The sequence below is a fragment of the Haliaeetus albicilla genome, chromosome 10, assembly GCF_947461875.1.
Source record: "Haliaeetus albicilla chromosome 10, bHalAlb1.1, whole genome shotgun sequence".
NCBI lineage: Eukaryota > Metazoa > Chordata > Aves > Accipitriformes > Accipitridae > Haliaeetus > Haliaeetus albicilla.
This window is the reverse complement of record NC_091492.1, coordinates 72,823-100,519: the sequence shown is the minus strand read 5'-3', so window position 1 is coordinate 100,519 and position 27,697 is coordinate 72,823. Positions and strand designations below refer to the sequence as shown.

Sequence of the window (27,697 nt, the reverse complement as noted above, 5' to 3'; positions counted from 1 at the left end):
TCAGTTCCTCTGTCTGACTTTGGGGCTGGGGGTATATAAATACTTGCAGGTTGATGCTGCTTATGGATATCAGGACACCTGCAGGACAGTTCAAGATATAAGCAGCATGTCAATAGCAACTTCAAAAAAAAAAAAAAGGAACCTTTCCTAAGTAAGACAAAGGACCTGTTGCCAGGATCTGTCTTAGGGATTATTTAAGATAAAATGAAATATAAATTTAATAAGAGGAGATTCTTAACACTTGAAACTCATAGGTCCATCAGGTCAGGCTCATTCGTGTTCTTTAAAGTTTTAAGTGACTATTTGGAACATTTTCCTAGGCAGTAAGACAGTATAAACAGTGGACAGAATCTTGAAAAGCATCTGGGAGATTTGTCAGTATCATGAAAAAAAAAAAGTAGTAAAACAGGCAAGGAGGTAGGATGACCTAAAAGTAAGTGTGTGTGGATTAGAAGGCTGAAGTAGAATTCTACTTTGCTGGTTAGAGTCATAGCTAGCAGTGCACACAGCACAGCTATAACAGTCAGTGCTGGAGTCCTTTCATTTGAATCATCTTCAGGGAAATAACTTTCTTCTGTAGCTGATTTTCCAGGCCTTTCTTTAAAGCCCAGTTGAAGCCACTTATTTGATGGTTTCTGTGACTTTAGTTGACTCGACAAGAGTTTGAAATTGCTCCTCTCCGGCATCTGAATGAAGGATGTTTGGCAAGTGTGTAAGTTTGCTAAGGTCTGTAATTACCTGTGGATTAAAAACACACTACATGACAATTGTTATAACCTTGTACTGGAAGGCATACAATGGTTGCTTATCAGACATTAGTGCATTGACTGTGGAAGTTGCTTGTCCTCAGCGTGAGAATTTTTTTAAAGTGCAACTTGTCTTTCCTCATTCTTTACAATAACTGATTTTGCATGTTACAGCTGTGTTGCTATTTGTACTCACAGCTGAGAATGAAGAACAAATGGAAAGTAAATGCTAATATCCCCTTTTTCTTCAGAAAAGCCATGTCAAGTGGAACAGTTAGATCGCATCCTGCTTTCTGGAGTCTATAACGTACGCAAAGGAAAGACCCAGTTGCACAAGTGGGCAGAGCGCTTGGTAATTCTCTGTGGTACGTGCCTCATTGTGTCCTCTGTGAAAGATAGCCACACGGGGAAGATGCACATCTTGCCTCTTGTTGGAGGGAAGGTAAGACTTTTTTTGGTTAGCTTCCTGTGGCTTAGAAAGGAAGAAGGGATTATAATGATGGGTATTATCCACAAGAGCTTAATCTAGGCTTTTGTAACAAATTACTGCATTAACATGTGCAGAGAGTTGTACACCCCCTTTCTACATGCTTTGCTTAGGTGGTAGTCTTAAGGCTAACAAACAAAGAGACGCTAGTTCTGCTTTCATGTTAGTAGCCAATGTTGTGAATGGGCATTCTGGAAATTATTACTTCTTCAATCTACTTCAGCAGAAAGATGTTAAGAAGGATTTACTTCTGTGTTTCTCTTCAATAACTTTACAACTGTGTTTTCAGCAAAATGTCATGTTGCTGGTAGTCAGTAATACCTCACCCTAGACTTCAGATCCATTGTAATTGCTGCAGTTTAGGCAGACTGTTTTGTTTTCAATTCTCTCTTTGCAGGTGGAAGAGATGAAACGTAGGCAGTACACGCTTGCTTTCACATCTGCTGGAGCACAAGCTCAGACATACCATGTTTCCTTTGAAACGCTGGCAGAGTGCCAGCGGTGGCACCGACAGGCATCCACGGTGAGGCCCTGGAGACTGCAGTAGTTCAGGTGGTGGGTATGGGCTTGTTAAGGGTTTTCTGATGCAGGCTTGTTATGCAGGCAGAGATGAAGCTAGAATGCTGGAGAAAACACCCAGGATGCTTTCCAGCTGTCTTCATTTCTTACGTGCTCAGGACTATAGAGATTTTCTTCTAGCCTGTTCTTCTCTCTCTGCCTGTGCAACAATGTTTGATAGTAGTTCTGCATTTTTTTTTTGCCCCTGCTGCACCTATTGAGTGTAGCTAATCACAGGTCATTAGACCAAACACCAGGGACTGGCTGACTTTACAGCCCTGGAAACCTATAAATTGCACCTGTTGCCATAGTTGAGTCTGCCTAAACTGTGGCATGGACTGGCATGGGGCTACCCTGATAGGTTTGAGTTAGCACAGAGATCATAGGTCAGCAAAGGAGGTGTAGTTTGTTCAGAGCTACATCTTTATTACACGTTAAAGTACAATTAGATGGTGATAGCTTAGTGCTGAGCCACACTTTGACCTCAAATATACATATATAAAAAATATTACGAAATACAAAATGAGTTCATGATAAAGCAGGTCATAAAATCTGGAATGAAGCACCAAAGACCTCAAAACAAAGCATACTTAATGAAAGGAGATCTGGTACTTGCAAAGACTTTATGAAATGTTGCAAAATCATAAGTTATGAAGCCTTTTCATCATAACAGGTTATGTTTCCAATACTATACCCTGAACAAGCTAACAAAAGGAAGGTGGAGGGAGTAGCTAGGCCAGGCAGAGGTTCTGTAAACCTTAAAGGACTGAACTGGAAAGTCAACTGCTTCCTATTGCTGCTTGCATCTTTGTTTGGAAGGCACTTGGAGATTATGCTTTCTCAGCAAAGTTTCCTCGGCCAAAGATATGGTTTTCTCCATTAGGCTGGCTCTCTTATGGTCTAGCTTTTAGGCAGTGCCTGTTGCACATACAGAGCAGGGCTTTCTGTGTGTCCTAGTTGGTATCCAGTTATGCATCCTTGTCAGGGGGCTTGAAGAAACAATAGTAGCAAATGGGGTAAACTCATAGTCTGTGGACTTGTTTCCTGCGTGGACTCTACCTGTTGGGTTCAAGGGGGGTTCTTTCATGTTCTGAAAGAACATTAGACCTCCAGAGAAAAATTGTTGCACAACTGCAGCTCTTCCTACTTCTTTTCAGGTTGTGTCTATGCGACTTGGCATGGTTGATCTTTCATGCTACAGCCTTGAGGAAGTACCTGAACACCTCTTCTACAGTCAAGACATCATCTACCTCAACCTACGACACAATTTTATGAGATCAAGTGGAGCAGGGAGTCTTGACTCTCTTTGCAGGTCTGCAAAGAATTATTTTTCTTCTATATCTGGAGTTCTTGACATGTGGATCCAGGGATGAAGAGGAGGGGGAGTCTATTGCCCATTCTTGTGGGGATGGTAAAAAGATTGATATTCAGGAAGCTCTAACAAATGAGGGGGGCTAGGAAGCAGAACTGAACAGCGCAGGCAGGCATAAGCTTCCAACAGTTTACAGTCTTCATGAGCTCCCCTCCACAGATTCTTTGTGCTAAGTTAGATCTGAGATGAGCCTGATGGAGTGATATGCCATTTGTATGGACAAGATGCAATAGTAATATAAGGCTGCTTGCTAAACAGAACATTTTGGAGTATAAAATAAAAGGTGAGGGAAAGCATAATGCTGCTGTTGTGGGTAAGTGTTTGTAGGAAGAAGTGCAGATCTGAAAAAGCCTGTTTTGGTAAGTTCTTAATGTGCATTTGGAATTGGCAGAGGGCCTGTCAGACTCCAGCTTTGCTTTGGGAACTTGTAATGATCTGCTTTTAAGGGAGTAGCAGTTGTGTGATGGTATGGAAGCATGATGTGGTCATCTTCGGTAAGTGAGGGAGTCTTACAAAAATATTTTTAAATTAATTCCTGAAAATCATAAAAATCTAGAGGAAGATTAGTCTATTGATATCTACGCTAGTCATGCTAAAAACAATTCAAGGAGTCACTCTATGAATTTTGAAAGCTGTTAGGAAACCTATAGTAATATTGTCAAATGGCTCAGTGTTTGGAACACATTGTGCCTTAAGAAAAATATATTCAGAGAAACTTTGCAAAACTGCAGGTTTTTGTTTTGTTTTGGGTTTTTTTTGTTGTATTTTTGTTTTGTTTATCTCTAGGGGCCTGTTACCAGGTTATTTCATTTTTCTTCCTGTAAAGTAATGAGATAGCTAGGTATCCATGAGGGTATACAGGGTAAAAAAATTGCTCACCTGTGGGAATTCTTTGCAGTTTCATTGAGAGCCAGAGTCTAGTCTGGTTTTGTTTTAATTCCAGACTTGTTTAAATATTTTCTAACTGCTGAATTGTAACAGACTCTGTTACTGGAGAAGCTGCTTAAAATAATTCAAGATTTCGGTTTCTACTTCTCTCTTCAAATACACTGTATGGTGTTGAAAACCATATCAGGACTTTATTTTCTAAAATGCGGTATCCTTGGTTCACAGGATCAGCAAAGGGGCTTGAAATTTCTTTTGACCTTGCATGTAGTCAACAAGAGATCTGACATGTCAGAAGCTTGACTCTTTTCCTGGCAGTGACTATGTCTGATGAAGCTGAAATCCTCAAACAAACAAAAGCCATAAAAGAAGCCCTCATCTCACACAATCTTGAATAAACGGGTAGCATTAGGTAGCCCACATAAGGCTGCTCATTGCCTTTTGAAAAGATTTTCTTTCTGAGGTTTTTAGGATGTTTATCAGGTCACAACCCCAAATGAAGAAACTTGCTCATTTGCAGTAGGTGTTATCAGTGCCTAGAGATTGACAATTCCAAACAGCAGGATTTTTTGCAATGATCAGATCTCTTTCTCTGAGGAAATCTTTGAAGCTCTAGGAGTCTAATTAGCTATAACTATAATAATGGAACAAAAATAATTAACTAAATGGGAAACGTTAAGTGAAGGAAATTAAATAACCCCACCTGTTTTGTCACATCTCCTAGCTTATTTTTCATCTAACGTACTGCCTTTCAAGTATCTCTCTTTTCTGGAAAACATTATCAGGGCTGACCTTCGTTGACAAGTATGTGTGTGCGCACGCATGTGTATAAAAATGCATGTCTATTATCACCATTCTAGCTAGTTGATACAGAGTTGTACTGGGATGCTTTGGCGGCAGAGCAGGTTGTTGCGTTGAACTGGGAATATTTCAGGCCTGCACCAGTTTGGGCAGCTCAAAGAGGATGGTCATCCCAGTGAGGATTTGTTGCTGTGTTTCCATACCTCTTTGGTGTAATCCCAATATGCCCTGTGAGAGCACAGTCCAAAACTTGAGGAGCTGTAACAATTTCAGGATGCTTATTCCCTATAATACATGGTTCTTGTACAACTTGAGAGAGAGTTGGGTTTGCATTCCATTCCTACATCCCTACTGCTTGAGAATATTGGGGCAAAGGAGAAGGAACAGAAGGGGAACTCAAAAGGCTTTTGAGTATTGTCCTCCCCATTGAACATGACAGTCTGCTCACGGAGTCTCAGACCAAGCTGTGTCATGTACTAGTTTCCCTTCAGCTTTTGGAAACTTTAATGCCCCTGTTGTGTTTGCTTTGATATTGTTGCACATGGATGAATTCTGAAAATTGGTTGTGCTGTTGCATTTAATGCCATGCCTCTTGGGGCAGTTTCTCACCTCAGTCTGTTAATGATAGAGAAAGAGCTGCTTGGTGTTAAAGGCATGTGCTGTAGAAAAAGCCATTGTAGAACTCCAGAGAAAGCAGTTTCATTAAAGCATTTTCTGATTCCAAAACCCAAGAACTGTGATCTGTCCTAAATCTCTTAAAGTTGAACCAGTTAATGAGAAAGTTCAAATCTGTAGGTTTGTCCTCATTGTTTCCTTTTTTTCCATTATTGTTGTGAAGTTCTGTGGGCAAGTTTGATTTTTGTATCATTGGTAGATCTTTGCATCATACAGTATGTTCCCTTTAGGAAGGCTATTACCAATACAGCATCTTTCTCTTTGGCTTTCAGTTGCATTACAAGAGAGTCTGTCTGTGATTGCAGCAACCATAAAATGCCTATGCCCTTACTTGTATGACAGGGTGCTTTCTCAACACCATACCCCCCCAAAGGTTATAAAGCAAAATAGAGAAATATAATGCATGGTTCCTACACAGATCATTCCAAGTATTCTGAATCGGAAAAAGGAGTCGCTATAAAGAAGAAAAAATTTCAAAACCTTTCAGTCTCACACTTAAAGCCATTTCAAGCTAGGAGTAATATTCTCCCTCCATTAATGAACCTTGGTTTTGTTACCTATATTAAAACATTTGCTTCAAAATAAGAGCTACTCACCGTTACCTAGCAAAAAGTATGCTAGATGGAGCAGATGAATGAACTATATGTTTCCAAGTAGTACTTCCCTGGTACATTACATTAGATTTGCAATGGTCTCATAAAAGTATGATATTCATTTCCCCACTGAATTAATTTCTGATGGTTCCAGTTTTGGATGAGGAGGTTATTACTTGGGGAAAAATACTTTTGTTTCCTGTAGAAAGAAGTAGGAACTCTTTGAGAAGAACCTCTTGCATAGTACCCCAGCCCATGCTCAATTTCTTCCCTCTATTTGGACCTAGCACAGTGATAGAAGGAGCTGGAATAGGCAACCATCTGTTAAGCACAGGTGGGACTTTAGTGACTGCGAGGGCCGTGTCAGTTCTCGTGTGGCTGTACCTATGGTACAGTCTCCCAAGCAGGTGGCACTTTAGATGTGGAATCTCTTCCAAGCACCTCTGGGTGCAGATCTTGGGGCTTCCCAGTGTGAAGTTGGCGCTTTCCTGGATTTCCCTTTTACAGCTCTGCTAGGCCTTCTGTTGTGCCTAGCTTGAAAAGGGCATTCCCCTCCTCTGTTTTATTCTCAGAATGGTTCCAGTTAATGTTTTCAGCTCCTATTTTCCCAAGTTGCATAATTGTAGATTTTTACTCTAAATAATTCTTTGAAGGTATATTTTTTTAAATTAATGTTTTTAGTCTCCTTAATCTTGGTATCAGTCACTAGGAGGAAGCCTGTCAGAAGAGAAGGTTGTTGCGGAAACTCCCATAATGAGTTAGCTGACTGTATTGCCAGTGTACAAAGACTTAAAAATTCTTTCTGACTGGTTTTGTATGGTTTTGTTTCGAGACCGTGGAGGTTTGTGAATTAACTAGTATTCTTGCCAATAGGTTTTCTCAGCTGAAGAGCCTGAACCTGTCTCATAATAGACTGGGAGAGTTTCCTGTATCACTGTGTGAGATCTCTACTCTGACAGAGCTTAATGTTTCCTGTAATGGACTTCATTACTTGCCAAGCCAGATTGGCAAACTGTTGAAGTGAGTATATTCGTTTTATTTGTAGCCATAAAAATCCTTGGTGCTTCGGTTGAGCACAGCTGACGTGAAGGTACCACTTATGAAAGTATGAGTGCTGGGGCAGCCTGTTCTGCCCATGAAGACTGAATGATGGATTTGACTCCAGCAGAAGGTCAAGAATCAAGGTGTCCAATAAGGTTTGTTCTTCCTTGAAAATGAAGATATCACAGTATGTTTATACAGTTGATATTTTAAGTCACTGGTATAAAGCAGGTTACTGTTCATCATTTTTTACTTCCTGCATGTTCTACTAGCTGTGTAAAATATATTAGTGTAGTTTCCTAGTAAAGATTAATGGATTTTGCCTATTTTGGAGTGGCCTAGGAAGACACTTAACAGTCAGTTATGATGCCTTGAATCACAGGTACCACCTTGCTGAACTAGAGTAATGTGAAGGCTTCTAAGTATATGAATATACTCTCACTTAAAATTCAGTAGACTTGAAGCTTTTTATGTTCTCTGTGGGGTGTGTGTTTTGGGGGGTTGTTTTTTGGTTTGTTTTTTTGTTGTTTTTACTTTGGGGTGACTTGTATGATTTCTTGTGGGTTTATGTCTGATTTTTACATAAATTCGAATGCATCTTGTTCTCTCTCCATCTGCTGCCATCTTGCATTCCCTTGCCTGCTTTCTTGTTATTTCCTTCCTACTTTCGCTTCTACTTTTTTTTCTTTTAACTACTGTTATGGTGGTGCCTTATCGGTTAAACATAAATATTGTTATGTTTACATTAAAATACTTCAAGAGTTTCTAAGGATCATGCTGTCAGGGGCATTTCCAGAAGCCACAGATTACTACAGTGAAACATCTGTGGAGATCAGCTAGGCTTTGTAGAACTAAGGAAAAATACACATGCCTCTCAAATTCTGAGGCCTAGTCTGTGGACCTTATTTATACAAGCAAGAGTATGCTGATTATGTTGTCGCAGTATTCATAGATGTCTTACGCAAAAGTGATTGCAGATTTCGTAACTGTATGCAAGTTTAAAGTATAAGGGCACCTTATAGGACCAAAGATAGTCTCGGGTGCAATTCCTTAATCACTACTATTAAAACATTACAGCTGCTGATGTAGAAAAGATGAGGAAACATGATGCAGATGAAGCATTGTCTGAATACAGTTGTATTGTTTCTCAAATAAGCTCATGCACATTTTTCTACAGCTGCTGAGGTGTGTGACTTTCTGAATTTCTGTTTATTATTTGTATTTAATATTTTTGATACTGATGCAGTTTCTATTAAAGTTTTAATTTATTGTATAAAACTTTTCTGTGGTAACTTCTCACAGAGGTCTAGTCATTTTTGTCAGCACTAGTATGCTTTGATAGCTTTCTACAGAATTGGTTGCTTTTTGTGTTAGAAAGGATTTTAACATGGAAATGCTTGGGCATCCCCTCTGAAAATTTTGTCTTAAAAGTGTTTGCTGGAGTAAAAACCTTCTCCGTTTTTCCCAGTAGCTACCCAGAATGCATAAAAGCTTAAGCTTAGGTAAATTTAATTGCAAGACTATTACTGCATTTGTTTAGATAAACATTGACACTGAGCTATTGGTTCATTGTGGCCTGCTCTTACTCCAGCTTCTATCTTTAATAAAGGAGTGTCTGCAGCTACATTGGGTGTAAGCAAGTCGTTTCCAGAGCAATCTTTTAGCCATATGCAACCTGTGAGGAAAAAGCTGTATGCAGGCTTACAGTTTTCAGAGGTTTACAACTTAGTTATGGGTCCAGTCATCTTTTTGATCCCTTGAGTTCTTATTCATAAGAACTTTTTATGGCCCCAGATTGCATTTCTACCACCAGTAAACACTGTTCAGAAAGTTCTTTGCTGGAACATAATCATAATGAGGGAATTGTATTTTGGGGGTTTGAGTCTCAAAACCCATGCAAACTTTAAAACAATTCATCTTGCAACAGAAAGCCACCCTACTCTTTTCTGAGTGTCTGAAAGGACAACTAGAATGTACAAATTTGTTACCAGTGTATTAGTGTGATAGAAATTGTGATTAAACTGTGCCGTAAGTGCCATAGATGTGAATAAGTGCCATAATAGTGATATGCGATTCCAGCAATTGGATTATGAAGGTGCAGTTGATTTTTATTGTTTCTTATGAGACAGGTCTGTACTGTTACTGCTGTTGGTTTTGGTTTTAGTTTGTCATAGGTCTTTTAAAGATTGTCCAGCATGCTAAGTGAGGAGTTCTTAATTTGTAGAAAACCAAGTGATTAAGTAAATATCTCTCACTTACAACGTAAGTACTGATTTGTATTTTGCTTATGTTAACTTACAATCTTTGGCACAACTGGAAGTTTACCTCCAAAATAATTTAGGAACTATTTGGTGTTGCATACATGCAGTTCCAAGCCTATTACATGCATAATAGAAGTACTCCGGTAACTTTATGTGTATAAGAATAAAATTGGCTGTTAGGTACCTTTAAAAAATAGCCACACTGAGGCAGCTAGCTATACGAGGAAATTCACTGAAGATGCTAGATGTAATGTTCACTACTCTTTGCTGAATTACTTTCTCTTCATTGCTGCAGTCTCCAGACTTTCTGGCTTGATGGGAATTTCCTCACATCCTTACCAGAAGAACTGGGGAGTCTGCAACAGCTCAGCTGTCTCGGGCTTTCCTTCAATAACTTCTGTGAACTGCCAGCAATTTGTGAGAAACTCGTCATCTTAGACAAACTAGCCCTGGCAGGGAACTTGCTAGAGACCCTGGACCTTGCAATGCTGAACCGTATGAGTCACATCAAAAGTGTGGACCTGAGGTAAGGGAGGGAAACTTCCATATATGTATATAAACCAGATTGCTACTTTCCATTTACAGCAGAGGAGCTGTGTAACCTCTACTACATTTTGCAATAAACTAGGTGTAATTTTTTCTTTTATTGATTCTTTAGCTTTTAGGGGGTTCTGTTTCGGAGGGTGTGCAGAATTCACTTGGAGAAGCAAGGTTAACTGAGCAATACCTGAAGCCACTGAATGTGACTCAGACCTCTAGTTTCCTCTCTTGATATACTGTTACCATGAGCTTCAGTAGCTCTTTGATCTGTCCTACCCTTTTTTGTGCCTGAACCTGCCCCGAGATGTGATCCTTATTCTCCACGCTGCCAACTGCAGACCTCTCAGAAAGGGACAAAGAACTTTTTGTTTGTGGCAAGGCAGTATAGTATCTAGTCTCTGCATTAACTTCCTGTGTCAGTGTGAAGTAGCTGTCCCTTGGCCTGGCTTCTAATTTCTAGACTGGTCTTCGGAATCTCTTAAACACTGGGGAATGAGTAAAATGGTTTCACATAGCAGTGCAGACAAAGGAAATGTTTTTCTTTGTATTCACTGCCTGAAATCCACCATTGCTCTTCACACATTTCACTGTGCTCACCTTTGGCATTAGCCTTCACCAGAACTCTTCCTTTCCTTTCCTCTCTCTTCTTACTGATGTCCAGTGTTCAGTGTCCTATTTTCTGACTTTGTAACTCTTATCTCTGAGTGTTTAGGCTGAACAACCTGAAGAGAGCAGCAGCTGACACTCTGGAGGGGAACAAATCTGTGACTTGCATGGATTTACGAGACAATCAGATGACAGATCTGGATCTGAGCTCCTTGGGCAGCCTGGAGCAGCTGCACTGTGAGCGGAATAAGCTGAAAGAGTTGACACTGAGTGGCTTTTCTCTTCGGGCCCTCTATGCCAACAGCAACTGTACGTCTCTCTGCCTTCTTCACCTGCCTTCTTCCTTCAAGCCCTGGGAACAAAGGAAAACAGCCCTTTGCCCTCTCCCACCCAAAAAAAAATATGCTGATGTTACAGTAGTGAGACTGTATGTGATGGGTCTTCTAAGGTCAGCTCCTAGGGTCACATACGCATGTATGGGCGCAGGCTGTGTAATGGGGCAGGCTGCAGTGCTGAGTTAGTGTCCAAAGAATTAGTCTTCTGGTGAGATCTGTTTGGGAGTCCACAAATAAACATGCGGTTCTCCCCTGTTCTGGTGCCCCATGTGGCAGATGGAGAGAAGGGATAGTGAGAAGCTGTAGTGCCATATGGCAGATGTATGAAGTGCAAACTCTGTCTTGGGACGAATGAGTAGAAACCTTGAGTATCCATGAAGTAAGACTGTGAGTCTTACTTGCTAGCTAGTCTGTCTGCTTCTGTGTGCTGTTTTCCCTCTGAAGTTCTGCAATCATAATTATTTGCTTTACTTCATCAGGTCTGACAGCTGTCAATATTTATCCGGTTCCTGGTCAACTGACATGTCTAGAACTCTCTCAGTAAGTGACTATACACCACAGAATATAAAGCAAGTATCTGGACACCTTTGCTGTTTTCTGCAGAAGTTTTTTTGGAGCTTTTAAGCTTTTGAGAGTCAAGAGCAATTGAGGGAAGGTACTCCATCTTCACAATAGAACTGGAAAGCTCAGTACTAAAGAATGATGAAAGTGTCCCAGACCAGAAGCCTCTCTGAACCAGTATGACCTGTCTCGGTGACTGGCTGTCCTTCAGCTGTAGGCTGTAATCAGCAAAAAAAGCCAAGCAGGGACCGCTGAACTTGCAGCAGCTTGCTGGACTGAATGGTGGGAATCTGTGGAGTAAACATTTAGAGTAGCTGCCAGTGATCTCTGCTGTTGGCTTCATTGCCTGCATCTGCCCTTGGAACAGCATTGTGAGACCTGTAAGACAGGATGCCCAGAGGACCTGATCACCTTTTGCTTCAGTTCTGGGTTAAAGCACAATAGCAGGATAGTGTAGGGTGGCCTGTTCTGGGGATGTCAGTGCTGTAAAGAAAAAGCCTGATCATCAGAGCATTGCATCAGTACTTTCTACCAATCATGCACCAGCTCAGTTTGCATTACAGAGCTAGCCATGAGATAAATTCCACGTGACTAGCTCGGATACTGTTGTTAATTTTCTGCCTATTGGTTTTGGTTTGGCTGTCACTAATGTCATGCAGCATTCAACAGGGTTTGTTTCATATGGAGTGCTGAAATCTAGCTTTTCCCCCTTGCTTTTCTCAGCAATCAACTGCAGTGTGTCCCAGACTGGGCCTGTGAAGCAAAGAAACTGGAAGTTTTGGATGTGAGCTACAACCTTCTTATGGAGCTTCCATCGAGGTCAGCACACCTTCTTCTTATACAGAGCTGAGCTTTCTTCTATGGTGAGCTGACTGGAAGAGAGCAGCAGTGCTATTCCAGTTGCTTTATTCCTTGTTGTGCAGATATAATCCACTTACTTTCTCTGTGCAGCGTCGAAAATACTCTGTATTCAAATGTTTGAAAGAACTGACTTCCAAATCAGCTTCTTGAATAACAGGGGCCAGGTAATTTCATTCTATGCTTCTGGCTTCTACTGCAGCTGTTTGCACCTGAAGTAGAACACACTGCTATGATTTATGTGTGTTACCATTGTGTCTGTGAACACAGGTCATAGGTGAGGCCCTGATATGCCTTGCATTGCCCCACAGAGATTTCATCTGTTACCTTTCATAGGGAGATATCACAGAGATACGATATAGCTGATCTCAAAGGTAGCTTTCACAACATATCATCAGCCAACTCCTTTCTCCCTGTTTCCCTTTCAGCTTCTGCAGAAATGCAGCAAAGGGGAGCCAAGAACTAATATAATTTTGCAGATATTTATGACTTCTCCAAGGTATCAGGGATATCATGGGAAGAAGCAAAGCACAAATGTTCTTAGCCTAACAAGTGTGTTTGGTGGGGGTGTGACTGTAATGAATGAGACACAGTGTCTAGGGTAAGCTATATTGAAATTGAACAGGAGGGTGGATTACAGTGAAGAAATGCAGAGAGCAGGTTAAAGCAGCAGGCATAGGAAGTAATCTTAGCAGTGACATTCTAATGGTTGTCAGAGACAAGACTATATACATCAAAAGCAAGAAAAGGGTGTAACAAAGATGAGATAATGAGAACTTAGGATTTTAGCCATGCCAATGGATGAAAAAGACCAAATTTTAAGTACGTTATGCAAAAAGAGCCTGCATAATTGAGAGACAAATATATATTCTAAAAAGAAATGTAAGCATTTTTAAGGATTCCTAAGTGCTGGAATTTACTGTATCCATTAGGGATCTCTTCCAGTATGTGTTTATCATCAACACTGTAAATATGTCTTGTGTACAGTTAGAACTCTGCCAGGGTTGACTTTCAGCCATTGATCAGGTTAGTCCAACAGACTAAAGCTTAAAGAGCCTCTCATAAGGGGATATAGTTCACCGTGAAGTTGTCTTTTACACTTAGTTGTCCGAAAACAGAGCTGTATCAAAGCGGTGTGTGACAGTGTTGAGTGGAGATACCCAAGCCAGCTCTCGATGAGTCAGCTTGAATAAGGAAATTGCTGTATCTGCATTTGAATGGCTTTTTTTTCCTCATTATGATTAGCTTTGAGAAGCCACAGCATACAGAGAGAAACGGAATTAATTGGCTCACATGGAGCAGTGCACTAATGCAGCTTTAGCATTTCGTGGTTCAAAGCTGTTCTGTACAGGGCTCTCAGAATATAGTCCCAAATTATCACCTCACACAAATGGGCAGGGTGGTTCTAGGCTATGTCCAGATGTGTTGAGTTATCCTTTCTCAAAATTTGTGCAAGCAATTCTCTGCAGTTCATGGGGATAGAGGCCTTTTCCTTCAATAAGCACTGCAGTTCTGGAGAATGTGACAACAGCCTCAAAAGTAATACAGCAGTGCTAAGCAGCCAGTTAAAGCTCTGAATTTAAGTTGGCCCAGGGGAAGCACTTCTTTCTGCCTACAGGTGAAAACAGGCATTTAAATTCATCCTTTGTGACTTCTCTTTTTTTTGTCTGCTTGAGAGAATGCTAGGCATATGCACACAGACTGACTCATATCACAAGTTACTGATCTGCAGTAGCATAGAGGGAAATGTAGATGCACTTCCAAGCATTCAGAGTGACTGAGGCACCTTACCGTGTGTGTTTTTCTGCTTTGTCATTGTTTACATTTTATGGATCAGTGTGTTTTAATTTTTCTCTGCTGTACAGTCAAATTATAACAGAGTAAATACTACCTTTTCCTACTCTGCTGGTGTGAAGAGGAGTGAACCAAGCTGATACAGAAACTCCTGTGTCTTTCTAGGATCCTCAGCAGCTTGAGCCTTCGGAAGTTGATGGTGGGGCACAATCGTCTGCAGAGCCTTCCACCTCTTCTAGAACACATTCCACTGGAGATGCTGGACCTTCAGCACAACCTGTTGACTAAACTCCCAGAGATGCTCTTTGTCAAGGCTCTGAAGTGAGTAGCAGTAGCAAGCATCTTTTGTCTGTGTTAAACTTTGGAGCTCTAAAGGCCAGTAGTGGCATCTGTGTGACTGTCCTTGCAAGGTGCCATTTGTGTAAGAGATAATGAGATGTGCACTTTATGAGGAGGTAATTCAGGTGCCATAGGGAAGTCATCAAGCTGATTTGAGGGAATCAGTCCATGTTACTGTTTAATTACAGCAAAACAGGGGCCTGCCTAGTCCAACAGCCAACTAAAGAATTAGCTTCAGTTGCAACTGTTTCTAAGATCATGTTACTGCCTGAAGAGCTTTGTCTTTAAAAGTACTGCATAAATTCAGGTGCAAAGGAAAGAAGCCATACAGGTTTTCAGATATTGTAGCAGAAAGTACATCAGGTCATTGGAGAACAGCGAGAGAGACTCTTACAAATGAACAACCCTTCATAACTGTCTATTCAGACATGAGTCAACCCTTCTTTTAAAGACTCTGAGTAAGAGTTTATGTAGTCTGCTTCCACCATATTACCTACCCCCTCTATGGGCCCTTCAGTACTCACTGTTTACTGTAAAATGCTGTGTACATCCACAGTGCTATATAGCTAATAAGTCATTAGTAGACTCATGAATCTTAATGTGAGTAGGGATGTTACACTGTGTTGTCTGGCCTCCTGTCTGATGCTGTTGCTCTGTCCACACTGGCATTTGTATAGCTCCTTTTCCTGCTGTTAATGGAGTGGTTTAGAAGATGTGAAGTCTGATTTTTGCACTTGCTATGGTTAGCCTCAGGTACCTGAATGCATCTGCAAACAGCCTGGAGTCCTTGCCCTCTGCATGTACAGGGGAGGAGAGTCTGAGTATGCTGCAGCTGCTTTACTTGACCAATAACAACCTCACAGATCAATGCATCCCTGTCTTGGTGGGACACCCAAGCCTACGGATCCTGCATCTGGCAAACAACAACCTACAGACTTTCCCCGCAAGGTAAATAAGCAAGGCTGGTGGGCGAGATGGTGTTCACCAGGAGGATGTTGCCTGCCTTACTGCAATTGTACGTGAATCAGTGTCAAAGCAAGATGCTCTCCCTGTGGCTTGATGACAAAAGCCTGCCATCCTACACACACACTGAGGAATAGCATTTTAAGGGGGATTGCCACAGGGTACTGTTGGCTGCAGTGGTTCCTGTCCTGCTAGCTGTGGTGGATGTGTGTGGGGATGGGGGACAGTATTTCTTCGCAACTTCAATGCTACTGGCATGCAGCTTGCTGTGCTGCATTCTTTCACTTTTCAGTCTTGCCAGAAAACCCTCAGACTTGCCTGAACTCCTGCCCAATGCAGGTCATATAATTTCATCCATGAATTAATGCACAAGGCTTATGATTTGGAGTTGAAACAGAAATAAATCTATGCTCCACATAGAAACTTAAGAGGCTTGGAGACTCCCATGTGATCCTACTAATTTATTCCAGTTGCTCTCAGTTATATAAGCCTGCGTCTTATTTTTCAGTGAGAATTATTTATCTGCTTCTTTTTACCAGTATATAATTCTGTCTTTCTAGTATGAAAACTTTGTAGCTTCAGGGGTTTTTTTTTGTGATGCAGTTGATTGGCTAGAGGGAAGCAATGTCATCCAGAGGGACCTTGATAGGCTTGAGGAGTTCGGTCCATGCAAACCTCATGAGGTTCAGCAAGGTCAAGTGCAAAGTACTGCACGTGGGTCAGAGCAATTCCCAATATCAGTACAGCCTGGAGGATGAATGGATTGAAAGCAGTCCTATGGAGAAGGACTTGGGGGTAATGGTGTGTGAAAAATTAGACACGAGCTGGCAATGTGCACTTGCAGCCCGGAAAGCCAACCGTGTCCTGGGCTGCATCAAAAGAAGTGTGGCCAGCAGATCAAGGGAGGTGATTCTGCCCCTCTACTCTGCTTTGGTGAGACCCCACCTGGAGTACTGTGTCCAGCTCTGGAGTCCTCAGCACAGGAAAGACATGGACCTGTTGGAGCGGGTCCAGAGGAGGGCCACAAAGATGATCAGAGAGATGGAACACCTCTCCTATGAGGACAGGCTGAGCAAGCTGGGATTGTTCACCCTGAAGAAGGCTCCGGGAAGAACTTCTTGAAGCCTTTCAACATATAAAGGGGGATTATAAGAAAGGCACAGAGAGACTTTTTACCAAGGCCTGTAGTGACAGGACAAGGGGCAACGGTTTTAAACTGAAAGAGGAGAGATTTAGGTTGGACCTAAGGAAGAAATGTTTTATAATGAGGGTGGCGAGACACTGGAGCAGGTTGCTCAGAGAACCTGTGGATGCCCCATCCCTGGAAGTGTTCAAGGTCAGGCTGGATGGGGCTTTGACCAACCTGGTCTAATGAAAGATGGCCCTGCCCAAGGCAGGGGGGGTCGACCAGCTGATCCTTAAAGGTCCCTTCCAACCCAAACCATTCTGTGATTTTATGATTTTTCCAAGCATAGCTTAAGAAAACTGCAGCTGTCTGTGTATAATGATAAACATACTCAGCCTTTTTAGTTTCTTAGTATGTGGGGAGGCTTCCTGTGAACGTTTTCCAAATTCTCAGTGCTTTTGTGGCTATATGTAGACAACAGAACTTGGACACTGCTGAAAATCATAAGCAGATAATGTTGGTTGTGAGCATCTACTTAAGTCCCCTTCTGGTGATGTCTTTATACACTGTTCTGTTCTGAGTACCTGTTACCTGACTTGGGCCTTTTTCAGAGCCATGTCTCTCAGGATTGTTTCCTCTCTGTTTGCGACTTGTACAAGTTATTATGTATATAACATTACTTAGCTAATTTAAATTGGGTGCTCTTAAGGTAAGTTTATGTTACCAGTAGTTCATATTACTATATGTTGAAACTGAGATTCCACCATATTTTTTATCTGCAAATTTTACTAGGTATAATTTGGTGAGTGTGTATGTGTTTTTCTTATTAATCACCAATCTATTGACTGTCATTGAAAGTGCCTCCTCAGAGAACCCTACTAGAAGGACTTACACTGAATTCTTAATTCATTATTACTTTTCAGTATCTTCTGCAGTCCAGTTTTGGGGATATCAAATGCATTTTCTTTGGAATATAGTAGAGAGCTAGTGCTATACTGGTAGACTTCTGTGTTAGCTTAATTTGTAGTCTCATAAAAAACAGCACATTTGGTTACATTAGCACAAAAATCTAAGGATTTTTTTTTTTTTATTAATTTTGTCAGCACAATTCATTTGATATTAATTGCATCTGTGCAAGCTTTGCCATGATTATTCCTGGTACTGGTCAGGCTAAACAACCGTTTTCATGTAAATCTGTTTATTCCTACAAAGTACACTGACACAGCTTAGGCGTTTTTGCCAGTTTCAAAATTAAGACACTACAATCTTCTGCTTTAATGCTTTAGAAGTCAGAGGTGAAGAGATCTGTCTGTTGCATAAATCCAAGCCAGGTCTGGGGACCCTGAGCTCTTATTAGAGCATCTCTTAGGACTTTTGGTCTCCTGTCAATAAATTAGAAATGTAGCTCATAAAGGGCAGTGTCTATGGATACCTTATCTGCGGTTCAGAAAGTGACAAGTTCTTGCCTATAAGATACAGTATTCTTTTGTTTCCCTTTCAGCAAACTTAGTAAGCTGGAGCACTTGGAAGAGCTGAATCTGAGTGGCAACAAACTGAAAACAATTCCCACAACAGTGGCAAACTGCAAGCTACTTCATACACTTATTGCACACTCTAATGAAATCAGCATCTTTCCAGAGATTCTGCATTTGCCCCGTATTCAGGTATTCTTGTAAAGAGATATCAGGGAAGAGTTTGGGTTGGAGAATGATGTAACTGCTAGGAGAGGAACTGGGGATCCCAGCATTTTGTTTGATCAACCGAAGAGGAGGGCACAGAACATGCATTCTAGATCTCTCACCTTTCTGAGTTGATCAAAGACAGCTCATCTCTCATTCATCTTTACCATCTGTCTCTGACTTGGTGTATTTCTGGTTTACCATTTGCAACTGTAGGGAATAGGTAGGCAGGTTTGTATATATAGGCCCTCTATTATCTTTAGTGTGACCTATTCTTTCAGTATTGGAGTCCTGGCTATTGCAGATTATTTGCTGCTTATAAATTGTTCTTCTACCAATAGGTCAGAGCCATTTTCATGACCTGTTTGTGGGATACAATCAGTGGTGGGGTCATACGATGTTTGGAAGGAGCGATGGAGTAACTGATCACATGACAGAACAGAGAATATTTTCTTTGTCATTGTGCTTTTTTTTTGATACCGTAGTTTGTGGACTTGAGCTGCAATGACTTAACTGAAATCCTAATCCCTGAGGCACTGCCAAGTGCCTTGCAAGAGTTGGACCTGAGCGGAAACACAAACCTGGTGCTAGAACACAAGACACTGGACATCTTCAGGTGAGCCATGGAGATGCCAACCTGGTAGTGACCTGCACAGGGAAGGGTAACCCTTCCCAGGAGGAGAAATGGGATAGTAAAGTGTGTATCGTAGCACTGCATGATGTTATAATGTTCCCTGCCTGAGGCGGCTGAAGCTTTCTATCTTGTAGGAAGGGAAGAGTCTGGATCCAAATCATCAGAGCAAGGAAACAATTTCTCAGGTGGCATGAGGTTCTCCCAGCTGTCTCTGGCACAAGCAGCCAGACATCTCTGGAAGGCCAACACCTTAAACTCTTCTCCTTGGTGCAGTTCTTTCCACAGGTTGCTGAAAACTCTAGACAGGACAAGGTCCTTTGGCCACAAACTGTTCAGCAGGGTATAGGAGAGAATGACTTCTGTTCTTCTCTCTCTGTAGTCACATTACCACACTGAAGATTGATGCTAAACCCTCCCTCACAGCCGACTCGGCACTCACCTCTACCTTCTGGAGTCATGGAGTAGCTGAGATGGCAGGCCAGAGAAATAAGTGAGTATTGTGGTCTGCTAGGCACTGACAGTTTGTCTTCTCAGGGTGCTAGGTGGAGTGCACTGCAAAGCACCCAGGCAGACTTGTTTTGCTCAAGAGCTCATGTGTCCCTCTGTCTCTTCAGATCTCTTGCTAAGTCTTGGTAACTCAAGCCTCCGCATTGTCCTTTCCCTCAGTTTTCATGCTTATCTTGGGACTCTTGGACTTTGCTTCCCACCTAGCAGAGGTGCTTTTTCTTTCTTTTGCTGGCTGTGCCCATTGCCCTCTCCTGATCGTGGTCAAGGAGAGTTTGGGAGTTCCAATGATAAAATGCAGCTGTACATCTCATAGGGCAGTGAGTGTAGGGCCAGTGGTTTTTCTGCCCTGTGAGAACAGCACTCACAGCAGGGTGCCTGACAGCTGTGGTTTTGGGGGCCATATAATCTTTTGAGACATAGTAACTTTGCTTGTATGCTTTTCTAACAGGCTGTGTGTGTCATCCCTGGCACTGGGGAGCTTTGCAGAGGGGGTGGAAGCTGTGTATGGCATGTTTGATGGTGACAAGAACGAGGAGCTGCCACGCTTGCTGCAGTGCACCATGGCTGATGTGCTCCTGGAGGAAGTACAGCAGTCAGACACCATGTTCATGTGCAACACCTTCTTGGTCTCCCACAGGTAGGACAGTGAGCAAGCTGGTCCTGGTGGGACCTGCATAGGTATATCAATGTGTTAAATGGGGTGAGGCAACCCTCCAGAATGCCTGTCACTGGAGTCTGGAGCCTTCCTACACCTTCTCCTCCAACAGGAAGTTGGGCATGGCTGGGCAGAAGCTGGGTTCCTCTGCTGTCCTTTGCTATATTCATCATGATGTGGCTGATCCAGCCAGCAACTTTTCTCTGACGGTGGCCAATGTGGGGACGTGCCAAGCCATTCTGTGCCGAAGCGGAAAACCGCTGCCTCTCTCCAAAGTCTTCAGCCTTGAACAATGTTCAGAAGAAGCCAAGAGAGTCAAGGAGCAAAAAGCCATTATAACAGAGGTTGGTTTGGACCCTCTTCACTTCAGCTTCCACCCTCCCATAAAAGCTTGGTACAAAAACATGAGCTCTGCGGCCAGCACAATACTACAGGGGAGAGGATGGCAGGAAGGTGTTCAAGTGACTTGTCTGTTGCTTCCTGCTCTGCTTCTCTTGCTAATTAGCTATTCAGAATGACGTGTTCCTAAAACACCCGTTATGGCCTGAGAACTACAGGTACAGGATGCCAAGGATGGCTTGGGGAGCGAGAGAGGAAAGAAAATAGGTGTGGAGCTAAAGGAGGGGTGGTCCATAATACTGTGCATGACTTGGGTGAGTGTGGAGAGGAGCCACTGAAGAACAGAGCAGGGCCTGGGAAGTCATCTTGTCTCAAAACCCACAAAATATCTTCAGTGTTTCTTGAAAAGTATGATTCAAGTTAACTCTCTTTGGGTTTATTCCATGTTTTACTCAGTGAAGGTACAGGATTAGTGGCCCTTGAGACATGCAGACCATGGATATAAAGTATATTGCAGGTAAAAATTTTAACACAAAAAAAGACAGAAATGTCCATTAGTTTTCTGCAAAAGTATTTAAATGATTTCTGGAGAACTCTGTAAAAGTTAACTTTCTAAAAACTTGGAAGTAACAGGGAAGTTCCAAAGAACTGGAAAATAATGTTGGCAGTGAAGATCTAAGAAATCAGTGCCAGTCATACTAGTTTTATGCTCAGTGGGTCTTTTTAAAAAGTATCAGGGTGTTTGGTAGAAGTGTTTCTGATGGATAATCTGTTAATGTGCTATATTCCATAGCACTCTGACTAAAAATAACTGTGGAATCAATGTAGCACATTAAATGGTTTAAAAACTGGCTGATGAATGGATTCTGAAAGATAAAAGTGATATCATTGTCTAAGGAGACTTCCTTGCCTGTGTCCTCTGCTGGTTTTTAATACGCAGCAGCAGCAACATTTAACACCCAGAGGATACAGAAATTAAGAGAACTGAAGTTAAATTCAAAACACTGGGGAAGCCGTGTACTCTGTATGCACTGACTTGGAAAAGGGACTGAGGGCTGTGGGCAATTTCCTATCCAGGAGACTAGTGCCAGGCTGGCCAGGGGACTATCTAGCAGGAACAGGAAGGAGGCAATACCTCCAGGTTACAGCAGTAGTGTGAGGTACTTACTTGTTCTTTTCTTCCTCAGGATGTAGTGTCCACACTTCAGAATGCAGCTATATGTTAATAAAGAGGGAAATAGTTCAGAAAATACACAGAAATTATTTAATGTCTGGATAATCTGTCTTGCAATGAGAAAGTAAAAAGTCACTATCTCGCTCATACTGAAAAAATAAGTTTCATTTAAGACTCATGAGTAAGATTCCTTAATCAATGTGCTACAGGTAGTCTAGCTGCCTATTTCAGAGTAGCTTGCTACAATTCTTCAGAATGTGACTAAAAGTCTTGTGGGATAAAAGTGTGCCTGCATGGGTGATGGGCGATTACTGTACCTGATGATCAGGTACAGTGAACATCTGTGCTGTGGTACCTGGACCTAGATCCCTTTCTCCTATACTGTAGCTGTGTACTGGCATTTCTCAAGGCTCCAAACCAGTACATGGGCAGGGGAAAGACTGCTCTCCAAATGATCTAATAGCAGATCTAATGCTACTGCCTTATTTCTCTTGTCTGCAGGACAATAAGGTCAATGGTGTGACTTGCTGTACTCGAATGCTGGGCTGCACATACTTGCATCCTTGGATCCTGCCCAAACCACATGTCAATTCCATTCCACTGACTGTACAAGATGAGCTGCTACTTCTAGGGAACAAAGCTCTCTGGGAACACCTTTCTTACACAGAGGCTGTCTCAGCCGTGCGCCACCTACATGACCCACTAGCTGCTGCAAAGAAACTCTGCACTTTAGCCCAAAGCTATGGTTGCCAAGACAATGTAGGTGCAATGGTGGTGTATCTGAACATCAGTGAGGACAGCTGCACATGTGAGATGCATGGCCTCACTCTGCCGGGTCCTGGGGGATTTAGTTCTGTCACCACCAAGCCAGCAACACCTTCATCTAGCAGTGGAATTGCTTCAGAGTTCAGCAGTGAACTGTCTGCTTCTGAGGTTAGCAGTGAGGTGGGCTCTACTGCTTCAGATGAACACAATGCTGTTGGTCTTGATGCCAGTTTGCTACCACGACAAGAGCGACGTTGCAGCCTACATCCTGTGCCCCCCTCAAGCATCTTCCAGCGCCAACCTTCCAGTGCCACCTTCTCTAGCAACCAGTCTGACAATGGTCTGGACAGCGATGATGAGCAGCCTGTGGAAGGTGTGATGACAAATGGCAGTAAAGTGGAGGTAGAAGTGGACATCCACTGCTGTAAAGGAAAGGGCCTGGAGTTTGAACCACCTGCTGCAGAGTACAGCTCCTCTGCTCCGGGGCCAGAAGATGACTCTGGGCTTGTCCTTATCATTCGGAGACAGAATAGTGTAAACAGCAACACTGTGCAGAGAGGGGTCAAGGAAAAGTGTGAACTGCAAAAATCTCTTTCCACATGCTGTCTCTATGGAAAGAAGCTGTCCAATGGCTCCATAGTGCCCTTGGAGGAGAGCCTCAACCTCATTGAAGTAGCCACAGAGGCACCTAAGAAAAAGACAGGCTATTTTGCTGCTCCATCCCAGATGGAGCCAGAAGATCAATTTGTGGTGCCACCTGATCTGGAGGAGGAAGTGAAAGAACAAATGAAGCAGCACCAGGAGAACGGAGCAGATCAGGAGCAGAAAGAGGAACATGCAGTGACTCTGCCAGAGGAGTTTGACACAGCTTTGTAACCCGACAAGTACTACTCCCACACTGTCTGTCCCAGGAAGCTCTGTCCCATAAGGGCTGTCTTGCCCTCCAAGGGGAGCTGGGATCTGCAAGGAGTACAGGCATCTGCTGCTTCCTTAGTGGAGTCAAGGAAGAATTGGGAGTGCTAAGGTCTGGGCTGTCCACTTTTCACTGCAGAGTCTCAGTTGTTCTATGAGCACTCAGACCAGCAGCTGAGCTTTGTGTTAGGGACTGTCTGGAAATTGTGCAAGCACTAGGAAGAAGGCAGGTGTTCCGATACCTGCCTGTAACTCCTTGAACCCTGAGGTTCTGCCAGCTTTGCAGGAAAGGGCCTGGCATATGTGTGTGTGGGGTGAGGAGGCTGCTGAGGGGGCAGTGTTCAGTGTTTGGAGTCCTGTGAATGCTTCTGATGCAGCCCCCCTGCCCCCAGCACCTGACTTTGTTATTCCTTGAAAGAATACAGCCAGTTGCAATGAAGCTGACCCAAGAATGGTTTCCTACATTAATTGCAAGCACTTTTATTGATTGCACTTAAGCTGTTCTGTTCCCCTTCAGCCCAGCACTTTATTATTTAGGGTTAGGGGAGAGAGCGCTCCACAGCAAGTGTGGTGGGGCCTTTTCACAATGGATATTGTTAGGGCAGTGGAGGACTCAGGGTACCAGTGTTCTGATGAGCACTGGTGCAGGGTAGAGTGAGGGTTATGATGGGATCAGCCCATGCAGGATGAGAAGATACACAGCTGAGTGGTAAGGAGGTGCCTACTGATGCATTTCATGTGGAGCATAGGAAAGATCAGCTCTGGACTGATTGATTAAGGTAATGTGTAGAGCTAGTGCTTCTAGCTGCAGAGCACAGACCCAGCTAAGCAGCAATTTGGCCACCTCCATCATGGATGCTTCACAGTAGAGGCTTCCTGTATACCGAAGACATGGGATGAAACCAGGAGCTCGTGCTTGTTTCAGTGAGGTACTCGGTCTAAGGGGAAACCAAGTGGTAAGCAGTGGTATGCTGCTCTAAGGCTAGTGAGCAGTGGGGCTGCCCTTCATATGCTGGGGAAGCGTTCAGTGCTCTGTTACACCAACATAAACCCCTACACTGTCAGCTACAGCATCTTTGCTTGCGTCTGAAAACAGGAGTCATACTCCAAATCCACAGCAAACTGCATTTCATGGTACATGCCCAATTTGGCCACAAACAAGGTGAAAGCATGCTTGTTTCTGCTTAGTTTTCAATGCAAAAGGAAAAGTAGAACTGTTCACCTTAGTATCTTTATCAGCGCTGGGAAAGATGTTTAAAACAGTCCCACTAATGGTGAACTGGCCAGTCTGCACTCAGCAGATGCATTGTGTTTCCATTAGGATTTTTGGTGCAGGGGGTAAGTTGGCTGCCTATGTCATCATCTTGTGTAAGGGTTGTGAAAAGACCACTGCCCCTGTAGCATGCAGATCTGTCTTCCTTAGCTGGCAGAAAGCTGGATAGCAGCTGCCCTGGTTGTGTCAGTGGTGCAATAATCCTGACTGTAATGTGGGCTAGTGCCTTTTCTTCTTTATTAATTGTATTAATGAGGAAAACTTGAAAGTTTCTTCTCAAGAGTTCTGAGGGGCTTGAGTTGTATATTTTTTGATCAAATTCAGGCCTTGCTCAGAAGGAAATACTTTGCAGACTACTTGTGGGATTCTGTCAATATAGATCTTTTGACAAAATCTAATGGAGTTTTACTGAGATTTCAAAGCACCTTCAATTTCTTCTCACTAGGAAAAAAATTTATTTTTACCATGCATGAGAGAGCAACATTTTAGGATATACCTTGTGCTAGTTACAATGTAATCATGAAACAACCCAACTTTGGAAAAAGTTTAAACTCTCACAAATTTTGGCTGTTTAAATGCCTGTTTCATTTGGAAATGGAGAGAAAAGGTAATTCTTAGAATCACAGAAACAGCAGCATTTGAATCCCTTAGGCAGAGAAACAACAGCAGAAAAGATTCAAAAACTAAACCCCAAACTTCTTTCATGTTCTCTTCATATGAGTACGCAGAAAAGGCTCATCCCAATGTATTTGACTGTAACTTTTAATTCTGTCACTGGTGATTTAGCAATTATCTGTGCCCAGCCCAACACTTTCAGATACCTGACAGGACTGCAAAGCAGCCTCTGTTCAGTATGGGAATGATGCAGAAATACACTCTTCTTTCTGAGTAAGACTGTGACAAACCTTGCACTAGGAGAGTGGCAGATATTAATGCAAATCAGGTCTCTATTTCTTGCACTTACGTGGAAAATCCAGTGTGTCTTTGCCAGTCTGAACCAGTAGCATTGCATGGAGAGTTGGGCATTGCCACAAGGATTTAGTCATGAATGGCTCTACCTAGCTCAGTGGGGAAGGACTAAGTAAAATAAAGCTGTGAAAGGGAGCATGCAGATTCCTGAGCTGCTCCTCTTCGCTGTAGTGACAGAATGGCATGCAAGGAATTCCTACTTAGCCTTTTTATTTTTTTCTCCAGTGCTGTTTCTGGTTTTGAAGCGGAAAGGGAGTTTAATACAGCCAGCTCCTATTTTCTATGGGTGTGAATTGTCATGGCAGAACATGACTTGTTTTCTTACAGTAGGTAGAGTCATGGCTTTCTCTGCTTAAGCTGGTATTATCAACTGTTTGTCTTACTCTGGGCAGCATAGCCTGAGTGCTTCCCTCCACCACCACCTTTTGTTTTCCTGCTTCCCCAGAGGCAGCAAGCTGCTTCTTTGTCTTCCTCACCTTACTTATTAATACCACCTTAGATTTCAGGCTCCCTAGGAGCACTGGAACATGTATGAACAGGCAAGTCTAGCGAAGGACTCATAGAGAAGATAGAAAGCATTTTTGCAGTTCTCTTCCTGTTCTCCAGTCTCTTCCCTGATTTTTATATGTGGTTCTTGCACAGATACATCATCTCCACAGAGCCACATCACTAAGAACGTCCCACTGGTTAACAGACTTGCTGTTAGAGAGAGTTTCTCATCTTGGGGTCATCAGGCTCTCTTGTCCCTGCTGAGCAATGCCGGGCTTGCAGTGCTCCATGCAGCCACAATCAAGTTAGGCTGGTGAGTTGGTTTGTCCATCTCTTCAGTAATTCTAGCTCTGCTGATGAGCATGCTCACTGAGAACAGGTACACTAAAGGTGGTGACCTGTCTGCCCTCTCCAGTCCAGAAAGCTTCCAAAAAGGAACCCATAAAGGTTATATTCAGTGACAAGTAGTGGGGCCCAAGTATTAAGGATAAGGGATAGCCTCTGGGTTGCTCCCAGCACCAGGAACAGGCCTGGTAGAGGCAGCACCACAGATTGCTGGGACCTCATCACAATCCTCAACTAGATGGGAGGGTAAAATCCTGTTCCAAGGAGGAGCAAGTATTTCCCTTTCTCAGGCGACAGGCTGCTGTGAGGCCCCAAATCCTTCTGCTAGTACACAGGACATTCAGCCACACCTAAGGCCCTTGGACTTCAGGAGTTTCTGCACTCCTTCCCGATGGTGATGGCTTTTGTGTCACTTGCCAAAGGCCTTATTTAGGCAGTAGGTTCACCTCTTTGGTTTTGTGCAGTCATTGTCTGCTGTTCCGTTGCTGTCTGAAGACTCAAGTGTATTTTTTTCCTCTCTTTTCACATTTTAAAATGTTGCCTTTTTTTTAACTTGACTCAAATGACCCAGTGCATGTTAAAGAAATACTGCAGCGCACTGTTTATTAAATAATCATTTTTCATGTTTTTTGTTTTAAAAAGAATAATATTTTCTGTATCCCACTCTAGCATGCACCTATAATAATCCATTTTTATTGTGTATGGGAGTAGGCTGTCCAATTAATGTACCTTCAGCACTGCGGCCTGTGTTTGTATTGCTTTGGAGAGGCAAATAACATAAGATTACTGGAGAACACTATTCCATTGATTCTTTGTTCAGATGTATAGAGCAGTCCAGGAAGGAAGAATATTTTTGCATCAACTTTTCAGCTGACTTAGCAATAAAGATTTTTACTTTCATCTAACTATATATTCTGATTCCGTTACTGCGCTGGAGGGGATTTGTGCAATATCCCAGTCAAACATAGCTGTGGCTAGCAGCAGCTGTGCTCTATGTTGTCTTTTACTGAGCTCTGTGTGCTACTTCACTCATCAGCCTTCCATACAAAAGCTACTTGCAGAACACTGTGAGGGTGAAATTCATAATACCAATTATTAGGCAGTTTTCTGTATCCTACCAGAGGAATCCTGTGAACTTGCTCTAAATAGTACTGTACAGCTCTCTAAAAGTAGCTGTAGCAAGCAGGAAATACAGAATCATTAAAAGAAAGAGGACCACAGTGGACTGTCCACATAAATCCCTGCACTGAGACACTCAATCCATCTAGCTACTAAAAGGGAAGAGAAACCAAACAAACCCCAGAGTACCTGGTGTGTTCCTATTTTGCATTTGTTTTACTTTCATATCTCTAGTTCCAACAGTGTTCCATGGTTTCGGCAATTGTGAAGATTTAGTCACTGGTACCAGTGAAACT

The 27,697-nt window shown here is 42.6% G+C and overlaps 1 protein-coding gene across 1 annotated transcript in view; it reads left to right on the top strand.

Annotated features, from left to right (window-relative positions):
- Positions 1 to 27,187, top strand: part of PHLPP2 (PH domain and leucine rich repeat protein phosphatase 2) — a 38,971-nt gene extending 11,784 nt beyond the window's left edge. The window contains exons 4-19 of the mRNA XM_069793156.1: positions 998 to 1,188; positions 1,631 to 1,756; positions 2,949 to 3,103; positions 6,991 to 7,137; positions 9,715 to 9,945; positions 10,672 to 10,874; positions 11,380 to 11,440; positions 12,185 to 12,280; positions 14,279 to 14,434; positions 15,200 to 15,400; positions 18,043 to 18,205; positions 18,706 to 18,836; positions 19,234 to 19,344; positions 19,810 to 19,998; positions 20,129 to 20,360; positions 22,031 to 27,187. Of these exons, the coding sequence (XP_069649257.1) occupies positions 998 to 1,188; positions 1,631 to 1,756; positions 2,949 to 3,103; positions 6,991 to 7,137; positions 9,715 to 9,945; positions 10,672 to 10,874; positions 11,380 to 11,440; positions 12,185 to 12,280; positions 14,279 to 14,434; positions 15,200 to 15,400; positions 18,043 to 18,205; positions 18,706 to 18,836; positions 19,234 to 19,344; positions 19,810 to 19,998; positions 20,129 to 20,360; positions 22,031 to 23,170 (3,533 nt within the window). The 3' untranslated portion in view covers positions 23,171 to 27,187. The remainder of the gene's footprint in view (positions 1 to 997; positions 1,189 to 1,630; positions 1,757 to 2,948; positions 3,104 to 6,990; positions 7,138 to 9,714; positions 9,946 to 10,671; positions 10,875 to 11,379; positions 11,441 to 12,184; positions 12,281 to 14,278; positions 14,435 to 15,199; positions 15,401 to 18,042; positions 18,206 to 18,705; positions 18,837 to 19,233; positions 19,345 to 19,809; positions 19,999 to 20,128; positions 20,361 to 22,030) is intronic.
- Positions 27,188 to 27,697: the final 510 nt, after the last annotated feature.